At 43.6% G+C, this 17,003-nt stretch overlaps 1 protein-coding gene across 1 annotated transcript in view; it reads right to left on the bottom strand.

Moving 5' to 3' along the window:
* The window catches only part of GK5 (glycerol kinase 5), an 86,604-nt gene that overhangs the window by 10,481 nt on the left and 59,120 nt on the right, over positions 1-17,003 (bottom strand). The window contains exon 12 of the mRNA XM_058661389.1: positions 5,327-5,421. Coding sequence (XP_058517372.1) covers positions 5,327-5,421 — 95 coding nt within the window. The remainder of the gene's footprint in view (positions 1-5,326; positions 5,422-17,003) is intronic.

Below are 17,003 nucleotides of genomic sequence, written 5' to 3' on the forward strand. Positions count from 1 at the left end.
CTATTGCAGCCACTTGGGGAGTGAATCATTGGATGGAAGATCTTTCTCTCTATATGTCTGACTTTGCAATAAAATTAAATCTTAAAAAAAAGAGACAGAAAGAGAACCCAGTCCGATGTCCCCAGTATCCAGCCTCACAGGTGGCCCTCATGAGTGAATACTTATTTGCTGAATGAACAACAACACTTTTCCTAATTGCTTAGGAAATTCTACACTACATCTTTTCTATCAGAGCTATGCTTTTCCTCCTACTATGATTTCGTTTTGATAAGTTTTTATCAAGTTTTAAAAAAAGATTTATTTATTTTTATTGCAAAGTCAGATATACAGAGAGGAGGAGAGACAGAGAGGAAGATCTTCCATCCAATGATTTACTCCCCAAGTGACCATAACGGCTGGAGCCACACCGATCTGAAGCCAAGAGCCAAGAACTTTCTCCAGGTCTCCCACATGGGTGCAAGGTCCCAAGGGTTTGGGCTGTCCTCGACTGCTTTCCCAGGCCACAGGCAGGGAGCTGGATGGGAAGTGGAGCTGCCAGGATTAGAACCAGCACCCATTTGGAATACCGGCACGTTCAAGGTGAGGACTTTAGCCACTAGGCCACCACACAGGGCCTTAAGTTTTAATATTAAATCTTTTGGTAATTTTAATTATTAAAAACTGATTTATATAGTATATATAAATATAATGCTGCAAAATCAAGATTAGTCAGATTTGGCCAATTCAACCGCAGCAAGTTATTATATATGTGTGTGTGTGTGTGTGTGTGTGTGTGTGTGTGTGTGTGTATAAACACACATATTTTCTTGTACAAAAACGACTTATTCTAATACAACACATAAAATACTGTTTTGAATGTCTTAAGTCAGTTTTGTACAAACAGGTACAAGCACAATTTATTATTAGTAATAGGCCAACTGCAAGGGAAATAATTTTATACAAATGTAACAATTCCTCTATGAAAATTTAAATTATTCCTATACTAGACTAAGTAAGTCTGTTTTAATGGTACGGAAGGAGCCCATCAGTACAGCTCAGGAAGTTAAGCAACCAACTGTAATGGCTGTATCCCATAAAGGGATTTTAGTATATATGCTGGCAAAGTAAGAACAATAGGCACCGGTTTGAGTCCCAGTTGCTCCACTTCCCATCCAGCTCCCTGCTAATGCACCTGGGAAAGCAGTGGAGGATGGGCCAAGTTCTTGGGCTCCTGTCCCCATGAAGGAGACCTGGATGAAGCCCCGGGCTCTCCTGGCTTCAGACTGACCCAGCCCCAGCTGTTGCAGCCATTTGGGGAGTGAACCAGTGAATGGAAGATCTCTTTCTATCTGCCTCTCCCTTTTCCTATGTAACTCTTTCAAATAAGTTTAAAAAGAAAAAGAAGTAGAAGAAGAAAAAGAACAAAGGAAAAACCAGGAGTTTCACTTTATAGTGGGGCATAACTGACTTGCAGGCAACAGTGCTGTCCCCTAACAACACACTTACTATAGTCATGGCAATGACTACATTCTTCCAGGTTGAAATGGCAAATCACACACAGGATACTTTTGTCTAAATATTTTGGGTTCCAGCCACATCTTTTTTTTTTTTTAGTCTTCACATACCTTATATTATTTTTAGAGGTATGTGAGGTAAAGGAGAAGTTTTAAAATAGGGTTGCCAAGAGAAAGTGACTAATTTCCCAAAGCACATGAAAACCTACCCAGTCCCAACCTTGGCTAATGAAAACTATGCATCTAGCTTGCCCCCTGAACTTCATTTAGACAATCAATTCTCAATTCTCATCTTTTATCTGAGTACTGGAGGGCACAGTAATACTCTACACGAAAGTACATTTTACCAAACTTGCAGCCCTTTGGGGGAAAGTATGCAGATGGAACCTCTGACAGTTGGGGAAAGAAGGCTCATTCTAAAGTCTAATGTTGAAAGTATTGTATTTAAAAACATTGAAAACATCTGACTTCATTTTTTAAATCAGATTTTACATTATATTACCCAAATGTTAAATGCTAGTCATTTTGGAACTGATTGCCTGAGTATGGAAAAGACTAGAAGGAAAAATTTGTTCTTTCGAACGGGAGGAATACATACAAGATGAAAAGAACATTCTCCAAACAGGTAATTTTGTCCACAGCAAAAATTCACTGTATGGGAAAAGATTTTTAAGTCTTTGCAACAACACTCTCATATTAAAGGCAATACCACAGAGGTTTCAACTAAGTACAAGATACAAAGTTAAACCTAAGATCCAATGTTTTGAATTTGCGAGATATACTTTTTGATTAGGCTAAGTAACTAATATCTCACAACAACTTAAAAAAATGAAAGAAAATTTTAGGTCTGGTGCCTTGGCTCAACTGGCTAATCCTTCACATCTAAGCACCAAGATCTCATATGGGTTCTGGTTTGTGTCCCGGCTGCTCCACTTCCCATCCAGCTCCCTGCTTGTGGCCAAGATGGTAGCTGAGGACAGCCCAAAGCCTAGGGACCCTGCACCTGCAGAGAAGACCCAGAAGAAGGTCCTGGCTCCTGGCTTTGGATCAGCTTAGCTCCAGTCATTGTGGCCATTTGGGAAGTTAACCAGTAGATGCAGGATCTTTCTTTCTGTCTCTCCTTCTCTCTGTAAGTCTGTGTTTCCACCAAAAAAAATAAATAGATCTTTAACAAAAAGAAAGAAAATTCTAAAAAGATAATGAATGTCAACAAGATGGCTGACCAGTAAGTTTCTGGTGCTTCTCCCTCCACGACAAAGGACCTGAACAAGGGGAACACACAGCAACAGCCCTGGAATGTTCTAGGCAGAGTGCTGAAGTGTGTGTGTGTGGTGTGGGGGGGAGGGACGGTGTGGGGAGGAGGCAAAGCACCAGGCACACCATGGCCTTATAAGGAGAACAAATTATAGTATCCACCATTTCACTTTCAAAATCAACCCGGAATCAAGAAGGACTTTGCCCTGAGACCAGCTGGGGAGTTGGTGACTAAACCGACACATTTTCCTGGAGAATGGTCATATCCCCAACCAGGCTCTTACTGTACAAAGCCATCATGAAACCCCGCCCACCCAGGGAACTTCTGAGCAGCTAGGCAGATGCCCCAGCAGCTTGGCCAACTCAGTCTAGGGAATGGGGCAGGTAGCACCTTCCATCTTTATACTCCCTGGGAATAAAGTTCATAGAGAAGTGAAAGATCTGCATTGAAAATGACAAAATACCTGGCTGGTACAATAGCTCGATTGGCTAAGCCTCCCCTATTAAGCACTGAGATCCCATACAGGTGCCAGTTCATGCCCTGGCTGCTCCACTTCCCATCCAGCTCCCTGCTCATGGCCTGGGAAAGCAGTGAAGCTTGATGGTTCAAGGCCTTGAGACACTGCACCATGTGAGAGACCCAGAAGAGGCTCCTGGCTCTTGGCTTTGGATTGGCTCAGTTCTGGTCGTTGCGGCCAATTGGGAAGTAAACCAGTGGATGGAAGATCTTTCTCTTTGCCTCTCCTTCCCTCTGTAAATCTGTCTTCTCAATAAAAAATAAGTAAATCTAAAAAGAAAATCATAAGAAGACCTGGAAAGACATCCATGTACATGGGCTGGAAGATTTATACTGCTAAAATGTTTATATAATTTAAAGAAATTTACAGATTCAACACAATTTCCACTAAAACACCAATGATATTCTCCACAGAAACAGTAAAAAGAATTCTACGGAGTCACAACTGACCCCAATAGCCAAAGGAATTCTGTGGAGAAAGCAGAGCCACAGACATTATAAACTGGATTTAAAATGCTGTTGTTTCTCTGTTGTCCCGGAGTTTCTGAAGCTCTTTGTAAATCCTGGCTTTTAGTCCCCTACTGGTATGTAGTGTGCAAAGATTCTCTCCAATTCTGTTGGTTGCTTTTTCAATTTGTTGATCATTTCCTTTGCTGTACAGAACCTTCTTAGTTGGATGGCTGCTATCAAAAGGCACAGGGGAGCAAATGCCGTTGGCGATGAAGGGAAGGAGAGGCTTCATACCCTCCAGGTAGGTATGTAATTCACAAAGCCATTTCTGAAAACAATATGGAGGTTTCTTATAAACCCACCATATTATCCAGCAATCCCAGTGCCAGGTATATAAGATGAAGGAATTGAAATTGACATGCCAAAGAGATACCTACATTTGCATGCTTACAGCAGCATTACTTGCAATAGCCAAAATATAGAATAATGTGAGTATGTAGCCATAGATGAATGAATAAAGAAAATGTGGTATATGTACACACGATGGAATATTCTTCAATCATAAAAAATGAAATTCTATCACTTGTGGCAACATGGATATAACTAAAAGACATTCAGTGAAGGCACCAAAAGATAAACATAACATGTTTTTGTTTATACATATGTTGCAGCTAAAAAGGTGATTGCAAAAAAATAGAGAATAGAATGTTGGTTAACAGAATCTGGAGAGGGTATGGAGGAGGAGGGAGTTGGAACAGGAGTAGTAATTCCTAATGCTACATAGCACAATAGAATAGCTGTATTTGGCAACAATTAGTTGAAATTTGTTTTAAAGAGAGACTTATTGATTGGACAGGCACAGCAACAGAGACAGAGAAGGGGAATAGTGGGGACCGAGAAAGCTCTTCCATACCCTGATTTACTCTCCAAATGGACAAAATGACCAGGGCTGGGCCAAGCCTAAGCCAGGCTCTAGAACTGCACCCAAGTCTCCCACATGGACGGCAGAGGCCCAAGCACGTAGGCCATCTGCTGCTGCTCTCCCAGAACATGCCCAGGGAGCTGGACTGGAAGTAGAGCAGCCAGGATGTGAGCCAGCTCTCCAACATGGGATGCCGACATTGCAAGTGGTAGCTTGGTCTATACTGCACCACAAGGCTGGCCCCAACCAAATATTTCAAAACAGCTAGCAGAGAGGATTTTGAATGCTCCCAACACAAAGAAGTGATCAATGTATGAGGTCATAGTTATGCCAATTATTCTCATCTGATCATTACCCCTGATCAACACATATGTATAATTATTAAGGCATCAATTAAAAGCAAATTATATTTTTAGAAAATTTAATAGAGCTTAGAAAACAAAGAGCAAAAGAGCAGGACCACGCACATGTGACCTTTGCCTCCTCATGGTGTTCATTCTAGGTCACAGAACCATGTCTTTTTTTATTTAGTTATTTTTAATTTTTATTAAATTTCAGAGAAACACGTCTTAGCACCTCTCACCTCAGCAGTGCCCAAACTGTCAGGTGAACAGCAAGACAGATCTGTAAGTAGGAGCATGGAAAGAGGAAAAAAGCATTTGTAGGCACCATTAACTTTTTTTTTAATACCTGCAATCCGTTAAAAGATGGAACAAAATACACTCCTTCAGAATCTTTCAAACTTTTGGCCATTTTTTCAGTTTCAGCAGCATCTGTGAAAAGATCTGCAAAAACAAACAAAACCTAAAGCAAAAGGAAAGGAGGAGATAAAACAGAACTATGCTCCGTGACTACTATCCTCTGCATCCACACTTCTTATGAATAGGATGTAAACCGCTGCTCACCTCAGGGCTAACCCACAGGCCATGGGTCCTAGCACTAAGCCCTCACACTGCAGGGGCTCCTGAGCCCCACTCAAGGCCGTCTTAGCAGGCACTATTATTCATCAGAAGATATTGGGGCTACATAAATAATTTTTCATAAATATGTTCTGGGGAATTAAAGAATTATTCTTCCAATAAGAGTCATCCTCCTCCTCTGATGAAAGGAACATCTTACTTATTCTAGCCAGAGAATTAGAGGGGGTACCACTCCACGTTACAAGTTCAGTAAGAGCCAGGAACACATACTAAAAGTTTATGTTTGAAAAATAACTAAACAATAATGGTACAAAAGCCTATCCATTCACTCAACTTTCTACTGATGCATACATTCGAAATGTACACATCTTAACAGTACAGCTGGATGAATTTTCACAGTGTGACTGCATCTAGGTGTAACTCACACCTATATTAACACATGCTTTTGTTTGTTCTTTTGCTCAACAGCATGCTTCTGATATCCATTCATATTCTTTTTATGATTTATCTATTTAAAAGACAAAGTTACAGCAAGTGAAGAAGAAAGAGATAGAGCGAGGGACAGAGAAATAGAAATTGACCTCCCCTCTGTTGGTTCATTGTCCAGAGGGCTCTGATGGCTGGGCCGGGCCAAGACAAACCAGGAGCCTAGAATCCAGGATTCTAACCTGAGTGGCAGAGGCCAAGGACTTGGGCCATCTTCTACTGCCGTCCCAGGTACATCAGCAGGGAGCTGGATCAGAAGATGAGCTGGGATTTAGAGCAGAGCTTAAACACTGTGTCACAATACCAGCCATGTCATCAATTCACATTGTTACATGCAGTTGTACTCGATTCATTCTTTTTTTTTAAAGACTTATCTATTTTTATTGGAAAGTTAGACATACAGAGAGGAGGAGAGACAGAAAGGAAGATAGTCCATCCGATAATTCATTCCCCACTGTCCACAATGGCCAGAGATGAGCCAATCTGAAGCCAGGAGCCAAGAACTTATGTCGGGTCTCCTACTCCGGTGTGGGATCCCAAAGCTTTAGGCTGTCCTCAACTGCTTTCCCCCAGCCCACAAGCAGGGGGCTGGATGGAAAGCAGGGCCACCAGGATTAGAACCGGTGCCCCTATGGGATCCTGGCGCAAGCAAGGCGAGGACTTTAGCCACTAGTCTACTGCGTCAGGCCCGTACTCCATTCATTCTGAGGTGACTATATTTTATTTATTTATCCATTCTGCTAAGATGAATTTTGGTAGTTTCCAGAAACTGGCTAATAAAAAGAGGCCACACTGAACACTTGTGTGGATTTGTTTGGACATATAAATGTACTTCTTTCTTGGTATCATAGGGTTGAAGTGCTAGCTGCAATGTCATTTAAAGAAAATAAACGTATCTTTTCATTCACTCTCCCGCAACTTTTAAAAAGTAATTTAATCTTTTTTAGGGGCCAGCGCAGTGGTTCATCAGGCTGATACTCCACCTGCAGTGCAGACATACCACTCAGGTGCTGCTCTGAGTCCTTGCAGCTTCACTTCCAACGCAGCTCCCTTCCTAAACAGCCTAGGAAAAAGGTGGAGGATGGCTCAATCCTTGGGCCCCTGCACCCATGAGGGAGACCTGGAAGAAGCTTCTGGCTCCTGCCTTTGAATCAGTTAGCTCTGGCTGTTGTGGCCATTTGAGGGGTGAACCAGCAGATGAAAGATTTTTTTCTCTATCCGTCCTTCTCTCTGTAAATATGCCTCTAAAATAAAAATAGAACATAATTTTTAAAAAGATTTATTTATGGGCCCGGCAGCATGGCCTAGCGGCTAAAGTCCTCGCCTTGAAAGCCCCGGGATCCCATATGGGCGCCGGTTCTAATCCCGGCAGCTCCACTTCCCATCCAGCTCCCTGCTTGTGGCCTGGGAAAGCAGTTGAGGACGGCCCAATGCATTGGGACCCTGCACCTGTGTGGGAGACCCGGAAGAGGTTCCTGGTTCCCAGCTTCGGATCGGCGCGCACCGGCCCGTTGTGGCTCACTTGGGGAGTGAACCATCGGATGGAAGATCTTCCTCTCTGTCTCTCCTCCTCTGTGTATATCTGACTGTAATAAAATGAATAAATCTTTAAAAAAAAAGATTTATTTATTTATGTATGTATGTATGTATGTATAAGAGAGAGACACACAGAGATATCTTCCATCCACTCATTCACCCCTCAATTAGCAGATGCACGAACACTGGGTCATACTCCGCTGCCTTCCCGGGGCATTAGCACGGAGCTTCATCAGATACGGAGCACTGGGACTTCCACTGACACTTGGATGTGGCTGCTGCCACTGTCAGCCCCATGGGCTATAAAGCCTTCACATCAGCAGCTTTCCAAAGTGGCTGCATCGATTTAAGGCTCCCTTCAGCAGCATCAGCCTTCCTGTTGCCCCACATTCTTGCCAATGACTGGCATGCCCATATTTTTCCTGTTCTTTTGACGACACTGCCTGGTGGTTGACGTCACACATCACTGTTGACAAGTGAAGCTGGATACCTTTTACTTGGCCATGGGGCTGCCCTTTGTGTGAAGATATTCCTGAATGGGCAGAGCAGGACTGATAGCACAGGACAGCTTTTTAAAAGCTTGGGAATTGGTCTTAATAAACATTGCTGGCTTTGCACATAATTGGCTTAAAATACATTGAAGGTGCAACCATGGTCAAACCCAAGGATCATTCAGTGTAATCACACACTTTCCTTAAAATGCATCCATTTCAAGCATTTGACCAAAAGAAAATCAAAATGTCTTAACAGTTCAAAAAAAAAAAAAAAAAAAACCCTGACATTACAAAGCAAATGGTGGTTTTAAAATCTATACCTTTGAAAGCAACCATGTTCAAATATCTGCATTTGTAATTAAAGGTAAGATGCAGAAAAAGATATTGGAGAGCTGCTTTGAGAAGACTTCGGTAAGAGTCAAAGAAACCGAGAGAGGGAGAGGCGGACTCAGCCTGTTCCTAGTCTTCACTGCTGGTTCCTTCCTTTGCTTTGAGAATGCTTCCGAATAACCTTTGGCTGAAGCTGTTCTCAAACGAGCTGACTGCCAGCAAGCTTTCTGTACTGAGCACGTGGCACTGTCTCTCCCCCCAAACACACAATCCTGGCTAGAGGGAGCAGGAAGGACATCCGCAGAGCCCTCTCCCAGGCAGAGGGAGCACTGACGGGTCCACCAAAGTGCTACCTCCTCGTCCAGGCTCAGGCCCACACCTAAAGCCCCATGCCCTGGGTGCAACTACGGAAGCTCCAGGATAAGCCCCTTCTATCTGAGGAGCAGCAGATGGGGTCTCCACGGGGGTTTTCAGATCTTTTCCCCGTTTTCACAAGCTCCTGGTAGCAGCCCTGCAGCCCAGCTGCACTGGCATTGAACACTATATGCCAACAGCCATGTGGGAGGCCCGGCTGCTTCATCGCCTTCCCCAGCTCTCCTCTCCCAGGCCTCAGGGATTCAAGCAGCTGGAGTAACAAGAGACACAGCACCAGAGGCAAACAAAACTCCAAGAGCATTAAAGACATTCCCCCTTCTCCCACCTTCCTTTTCCCCTCCATTTCTCTATGTCTGTCAACCCTCCTGCAACTAAGCTGAGGAGGAACAAGTAGTAGCAAAGGTACTCAATATAGTAGAGAAACTAAAGCATTGCTCTCTGAGAACATGGTGAGAATCAGAAGTGCCAAGGAAGTCCCGAGAGCAATGAGCTCCAGAAAACCACCTGACAAAGTTCTTTATGAACTCCCAGTCTCTATCCAGAGATCTGAAGATCCGACTCCTAACCATAAGGCAAATTTCACTCATCTCAAGGCACGCCACTGCCCAGACTGGCCACTAGGTGGCACAAGTGAGAAATGCCAAAGTAAGTGACACTGGAACTACAGCTCAATGAAAACAGCAACAACACGCGAGAATTTATTGCCTTGGGAACAACTTAAAATATTGGCAGTGGGTGTGCAGGGTAGCATCATTTGAGATGTCATCCTGATTCAGAGTGCCGAGCTCTGAATCCTGGCTCCACACTCCATCTCAGCTTCCTTGGGAGACAGCAGTGATGGGCCAAGTATTTGGGTCTCAGCCACTCACATGGGAGACTGAGATTGAGTTCTGAGCTCCTGGCTTGAGCCTGGTCCAGTCCCAGCTGTTGCAGCCACTTGGGGAATTAACCAGATGATAGACCAGAGATCTCTCTCTTGCTCTGCATTTCAAACAAAAACAATTTTAAAACAAAACAAAACAAAACAAAAAAACTGCTAACATTTATTTTAATAATCTGCAAACAATCCTGCATAAGTATTATCTGTTATGCTGTAGAGGTCTGTGAATTCTGAAATATGGGGGGCTGGTGTCAAGCTGCCATATGGAAAGACAGAGCAGAGTGCCAGTTTGGGTCCCAGTTGCTGCTCCTGATCCTGTTCACTGCTCACGTGCCTGGGAAGGCACACAAGAGGACCCAAGTGCTCGGGCCCTGACCACCACGTGGATGCCCAGATGAAGCCTCCTGGTTCCTGCCTTTGGCCTGGCCTGTACCTAGCCATGTGTCCATTTGGACGGGAATCAGTGAATAGAACATCTCTTTCTTATTCTGCCTTTCAAATAATAAATATCTTTTTTTTTAAAAAAAGATTCATTTATTTTTTTAATATATTTTTATTGTATTGTTGTTGACAATCTTTAAGGATTCATTTATTTTTATTGGAAAGGCAGATATACAGAGAGGAGGAGAGACAGAGAGGAAGATCTTCCGTCCGATGATTCACTCCCCAAGTGACCGCAATGGCCAGAGATGAGCCGATTTGAAGCCAGGAGCCAGGACTTCTTCCAGGTCTCCCATATGAGTGCATGGTCCCAAGTCTTTGGGCCATCCTCTGCTGCTTTCCCAGGCCACGGGCAGAGAGCTGGATGGGAAGTGGGGCTGCCAGGATTAGAACCAGCACCCATATGGGATCCCTGTGCATTCAAGGTGAGGACTTTAGCCACAAGGTTACCATGCCAGGCCCCAAATAATAAATCTTTTTAAAAAAATATCTGAAACTCTTATCTATTGAGTACTTTAGAATTGAGCAAGAGAGTAAATAATATTTAGAATCAGGGTTACCAATACAAAAAATGAACGATACAACCATAGGACAAGGAAAGACAGGTAAGAACTTGGTGGAGCTTTGGCTGTTGTGGCCAGCTGGCAAAGGAACCAGCAAATGGAACATCTTTCTCTGTCTCTCCTTCTCTTCATGTAACCCGGTCTTTTAAGTCAAATAAATAAGTAAAAATTAAGGACTGGTACTGTAGTGTAGCGGTAAAGCCACTGCCTATGGCACCAGCACCCAACATAGGTACCAGCTTGAGTGTCTCGTATTCCACTTTTTCAAAAATATATATTTATTTTCACTTGAAAGTCAGACATACAGAGAGAATGAGAGGCAAAGAGAGGAAGATCTTTTGTCCGATGATTCACTCCGCAATGGCCAAAACAGCTGGAGCTGTGCCATTCTGAAGCCAGGAGCCTGGAGCTCCTTCCGGGTCTCCCAGGTGGGCGCAGGGTCCCAAGGCTTTGGACCATGCTCTACTGCTTTCCCAGGCCACAGAGAGCTGGATCGGAAGTAGGGCCACTGGGATTAGAACTGGTACCCATATGGGATCCCGGCGCGTGCAAGGCAAGGACTTTAGCTGCTAGCCTATCGCACCAGGCCCACCCATTGCACGTTCAGTCCAGCTCCTTGGTCATTCATTTTGGGAAGCAGAAGATACTGAAAATCCAAGCTTCTATTTCTAATTTTTATCATTTCATTCTATTTTCTATTAACTGTTTGAAGTCCTCTCGTATGTGAATGAATTGCTCGAATCCCAAGTATAAACTAAAACTGTACAAGAGTACAGTCTATTTATAACAAAAAAAGCATCACACTGTTATAGAAATGCCCTATAACATTTGGGAAGCAAAAACAATATCTATATAATGCAGAGAGAAAAAAGAGAAAAAAAAAAGTGAGTTAATATATTCTGGTGGCTAGTTAAGACAATCATAGTAAGTAAAAAAGGGATCTTTTTAAATTTGAAAATCACTTCTTCATGCACTTCCTACATGTTCACATTTTTGTCCTACTTTGCTTTTGGCTGGGTAGTTCGTAGTAATTTCCATAGAAAATGCATACTGCAGAGACTGGCATGATGGCTCACTGGCTAAATCCTTGCCTTGCCTGTGCCATCAGGATCCCAAATGGGTGACTGTTCATGGACCGACTATCCTACTTCCCATCCAGCTCCTTGCTTGAGGCATAGGAAAGCAGTAGAGAATGGCCCAAAACTTTGGGACCCTGCACCCATATGGGAGACCAATGAGGAGGATCCTGACACCTGGCTTTGGATTGGCTCAGCACTGGATATTGTGGCCACTAGGGGAGTAAACCAATTGATGTAAGATCTTTCCCTCTGTCTCTCCTTCTCTGTGTAAATCTGTCATTCCAAAGTAAATAAAGAATTTTTTAAGATTTATTTATTTTTATTGGAAAGGCAGATATACAGAGAGGAGGAGAGACACAGGAAGATCTTCGGTCCAACGATTCACTCCCCAAGTAACAACAACGGCCGTGCGCGCTGATCTGAAGCCAGGAGCCAGGAACTTCCTCCAGGTCTCCCACGCGGGTGCAGGGTCCCAAGGCTTTGGGTCGTCCTCGACTGCTTTCCCAGGCCACAGCAGGGAGCTGGATGGGAAGTGAAGCAGCCGGGATTAGAACTGGCACCCACATGGGATCCCGGCAAATTCAAGGTGAGGACTTTAGCCACTAGGCCACAGCGCCAGGCCCAAATAAATTTTTTAAAAGAAAGGAAATATATACTGTGTTAATTCCAAAATACATACTGTGCTGATTCCAAAAGCATCATAAAAAAGGAGTTAATAATTTGTAAACTGCTGGTTTCCTAGGGGGCACTGTCCCTATAAACTCTTTATTGCAAAGGCCGATATATAGAGAGGAGGAGAGACAAAGAGGAAGATCTTCTGTCCAATAATTCACTCCCCAAGTGGCCGCAACGGCCATAGCTGTGCCAACCCAAAGCCAGAAGCCAGGCGCTCTTCCGGGTCTCCCATACGAGTGCACGGTCTCAAGGCTTTGGGCCGTCCTCAACTGCTTTCCCAGGCCACGGGCAGGGAGCTGGATGGGAAGTGGAGCTGTCAGGATTAGAACTGGCGTCCATATGAGATCCCAGCGCGTGCATTCAAGGCGATGACTTTAGCCTCTAGGCTATCTTGCAGGGCCCCCTATAAACTTTTTATAAAGCGTCAATGATTGCACTATTCCTTTACCCAAACTTTACCATAAATTTGTTGTTCAATTTTGCTTCAGTCTTAGTTGCCTGAACAGGGCCTCTTTCAAATCAGCTGTATCAGTCTTCTTAATGTTTCAAACCAGATCTTAATTAGAAATGTCACTATGACTTCCTTTTGGTGCAGAAACATTCTGAAATCCACATAGGTTTTTTTTTTCCTATTATGTATTTTCCACAAGCATCTGAGAAACTAGTTCACACCCTGTCCGGGTCTGTGACTCTTCATTTATTTATTGCTAGCTGATTAAGCTAGTACAGGCTGAAAACCAAAGTCTTTCTTCAGCTCAGGAAAGTTTACTTTCAATTATTTCTTCAATCACTACAATTTCACTTATTAGCTTGCTTCTTTTTGAAAAAATAGTATTTCAGCAAAGAGACTATATTATTTACATTTGTTCCTCTGATCTTTCTCTTATATTTCTTACTTTTGTTTTATTTTGGTTTTTTTCCTTTTTAAAATTAAGAAAAATGTATTTGAGAATCAGAGACAGACAGTGAGTAAGAGGGACAAACAGAGCTCCTATTTGCTGGTTCACGCAGCAAACGGCCGAGACGGCTGGAAGCAGATCCGGAGGCCAGGAATGCAGTTAGGTCTCCGGTGTGGGTGGCAGGAACCCAGCTCTCTGAGCCAGCATCACTGCCGCCCAGGGTTTGCACGGGTGGAAAGCCAGAGCCGAGGTGCAGCTGGGAATTGAACCCAGAACACTCTGATTTGGGATGCAGGCCTTGTTTTTTTTTTTTTTTTTTTTTTTTAATTGGAAAAGCAGAAACATAGAGAAAAAGAGTGAAAAGATCTGTTTGCAGATTCACTCCCCACGTGGCTGCAACAGCCAGAGCTGAGCTGATCCAAAGCCAGGAGCCTGCAGCCTCTTCCAGGTCTCCCAGGCAGGTGCAGGGTTCCAAGTCTTTGAGCTATCCTTCTTGTTTCCCAGGCCACAAGCAGGGAGCCGGATGGGAATTAGATCAGCCAGAACACAAAACAGCATCCAAATGGGATTCCGGCGGATACTAGGCAAGGATTTAGCCATTAGGCTATTGCACCAAGCCTGGGATGCAGGCGTCTTAACAAGTGTCTTAACGACCAGCCAAAGGCCCACCTTATTTTTTTTTAAATTTCGATTTATTTATTTTCCTTTTATATTTGAAAGATGCCGAGACTTTCCATCCAATGATTCACTCCCCAAGCGTCTCCAGCAGCCAGGACGGGGCCAGACCTAAACCAGATGCCTTGAACTCCATTCAGTGGGTGGCAGGGACTTCGGGACTCTTCCAAGACAGTCGTCTTCTGCTCCCTATCAGGTGCAGTAGCAGGAAGCTGGATCATAAGTGCAGTGGCTGGAACTCAAATCAGGCACTGATATGGGAGATGAATGTCCCAAGTAGTAACTTAATCCACTGAGTCACAACGCTGACCTCTACAAAGGACTGTTTTAAAATTCCACTAAGAGGGGCCAGCATGATGGCTCAATTAGCTAATCCTCATTTTTCAAGCGCTGACATCCTTTATGGGCACCAGTTTGTGTCCTCGTTGCTCCACTTCCCATCTAGCTCCCTGCTTATGGCCTGGAAAAGCAGCAGAGGAAGGCCCAAAGTTTCAGGACCCTGCAGCTATATGGGAGACCTGCAAGCAGTTCCTGGCTCTTAGCTGCGGATTAGCCCAGCTCTGGTTCTTATGGTGATTGGGAGAGTGAACCAGCAGATGGAAGATCTTTCTCTCTGCCTCTCCATCTTTCTGTAAATCTGCCTTTCCAATAAAAATAAATAAATGTTAAGGAAAAAAAAAACCACCAGTGACATTTGGTACAATGGTGAAGAGGTTGATTGTGCCACTAGCATCCCATACGCGCATCCCAGTCCGGCTCTCAACTCCAGCATCCCAGCATACAACCTGGGTGGCAATAAGTGATGGCTCAAATACTTGGTGCTCTCAACCACGTGCAAGACCTGAAGCAAGCTCCTTGCTCTTGGCTTCAGCCTGATGCAGCCCGAGTTGTTACGGGTCCTGGAATGTGAACCAGCCAACTGCTGAGCTCTGTCTCTCTGCCTTTCAAATAAATAAATAAACGCACAGTTTACATTTATAAATTCTTTGAACAACAACCATCACCACCACAACCAAATTGCTTTTATCACAGGCCTGAGTTGTTCAACTCAGTAGAAAGTGAGTTGAGAGAGGCCAGAGAGACAGCAGGGGTCAGAGGCGGCAGCGTGCACACCTTCATGGAGATGGCGGGGTCACACACACACTCTTGGGCACCGCTCCTTAGGACGTGTTTCATTTTCTTCCTTTCTTTCTTTTTCTCTAAAGATTTACTTTATTTTTATCACAAAGTCAGATATACAGAGAGGAAGACCTTCCATTCATTCGATGATTCACTCCCCAAGTGACCACAACGGCCGGTGCTAATGCCGATCCGAAACCAGGAGCCAGGAGCTCTTCTGGGTCTCCCACGCGGGTGCAGGGTCCCAAGGTTTTGGGCCGTCCTCGACTACTTTCCCAGGCCACAAGCAGGGAGCTGGATGGGAAGTGGAGCTGCCGGGATTAGAACCGGCGTCCATATGGGATTCTGGCGTGTGCAAGGCAAGGACTTTAGCCACTAGGCCACAGCGCTGGGCCCATGATGTGTTTTCAACACACCCACTGAAGTGGATTTTCAGAAAGGGATCTATCCCAAGAATTTTCCATGGACTGTGTGATCTGCACACAAACACGTCAGGAACACACATGATGCCAATATCTGACATTTTAAGGTAAATAATTCCAGTCCGAATTCTCTCTTCCCCCAATTAGAGCAATAGCTTCTTTTTCTACGCCAGGAATGGAGAGGCTTTTGCTCCTATCAAAAGACACATCACTTTCCACAGACAAGGCCGTTCAGCCCCATCTCCCGAAAAATGGGCAGAACCAGCCTGACTGTGCCCCCCGCCCAGGTGGAGGGAACTCTGGAATGTTTGGGTTTGGACTGTTCAAGGTGAGATAGATCACTCTGTATTCTTTCTTCTAAAGACACCAAACCAAATCAATAGAAAATCTGACAGGGAAGAGCTAGGTAACTTACACTTAAATACAGTTCTCTGAAGAAATATGTCCAGCATAGTACAAGGAAAAGAAACAGATGAAGAAGGGGCCCATAAATCGTACAGAACTTTGAAGTAAACTTTTTTGTGTTAATAGTCTTATGCTTCTAATACCAGCCCAAAGAAAAAGAGAGAAAATTGAAAGCAAAGAGGAAACTGACTGACTTTCTCCTCATCAGGTGTGTTCCGCCACTAGAACCATTTTTGGTTTTTAAATCAGCTCAATTCAAATCAGAAAAGTACAAAGTCATAGCCTGCCCCATCACATAACATTACAGACATCAGGATTAATACTGCAATACATACCACCTCAGACTTTCTGCATGAGCTACGATTGTATAACATGCAGGATATTCATTATTCCTAAAGCTGAAGAAACATAAACAACCCCACGCTCACTAACTGAATAATGAACAAACTACAGAATATTATACAACTATCACAAAGGGGCAGATACTGGCATACACTACACAATGTGTGAACTTTGAAAATATTACGCTGAGTGAAAGAAGCAAACCATGAATGCCCATACATTATATAATCCTCTTCATGCGAAATGCCCAGAGTAGACAAAATGGAGGAGCAGAGGGAAATGTTGTATAATTTGATTGTATTGATGGTTGTTTACTCCATGAAAATACTTACAAAAAAGTATACTTCAAAGAGGTGAATTGTATCTCAATAAATTTTAAAAAGGCAAAAAAAATCACATAGGCTATTTTGTAACTGCTTCATCTCCTCCTTAATAGGTCACAGATCACATTCCAATTCAGTACAATATGCAACTGCATTGTTATTTTTAAGCAATTGCACAGTGCTCCATTGTATGAATATACTGATTTATAGTTAATATTTCACTAATACACAGAACTTATTCTCAGTTGCTGTATTAAACCCATAGAATGATACACACTGCCTCTTGGACTCTCCTCTAGGAAGGCTAATGCTCCCTCCAGAGGAATTAAGAAAAGGCTGAGTTCAAGTCCCAGATTTACTCTCTACTCCAGATTCCTACCGGTTATACACTCAGGAGGCAGGG

The sequence above is a fragment of the Ochotona princeps genome, chromosome 3 (assembly GCF_030435755.1).
Source record: "Ochotona princeps isolate mOchPri1 chromosome 3, mOchPri1.hap1, whole genome shotgun sequence".
Taxonomy (NCBI): Eukaryota; Metazoa; Chordata; class Mammalia; order Lagomorpha; family Ochotonidae; genus Ochotona; species Ochotona princeps.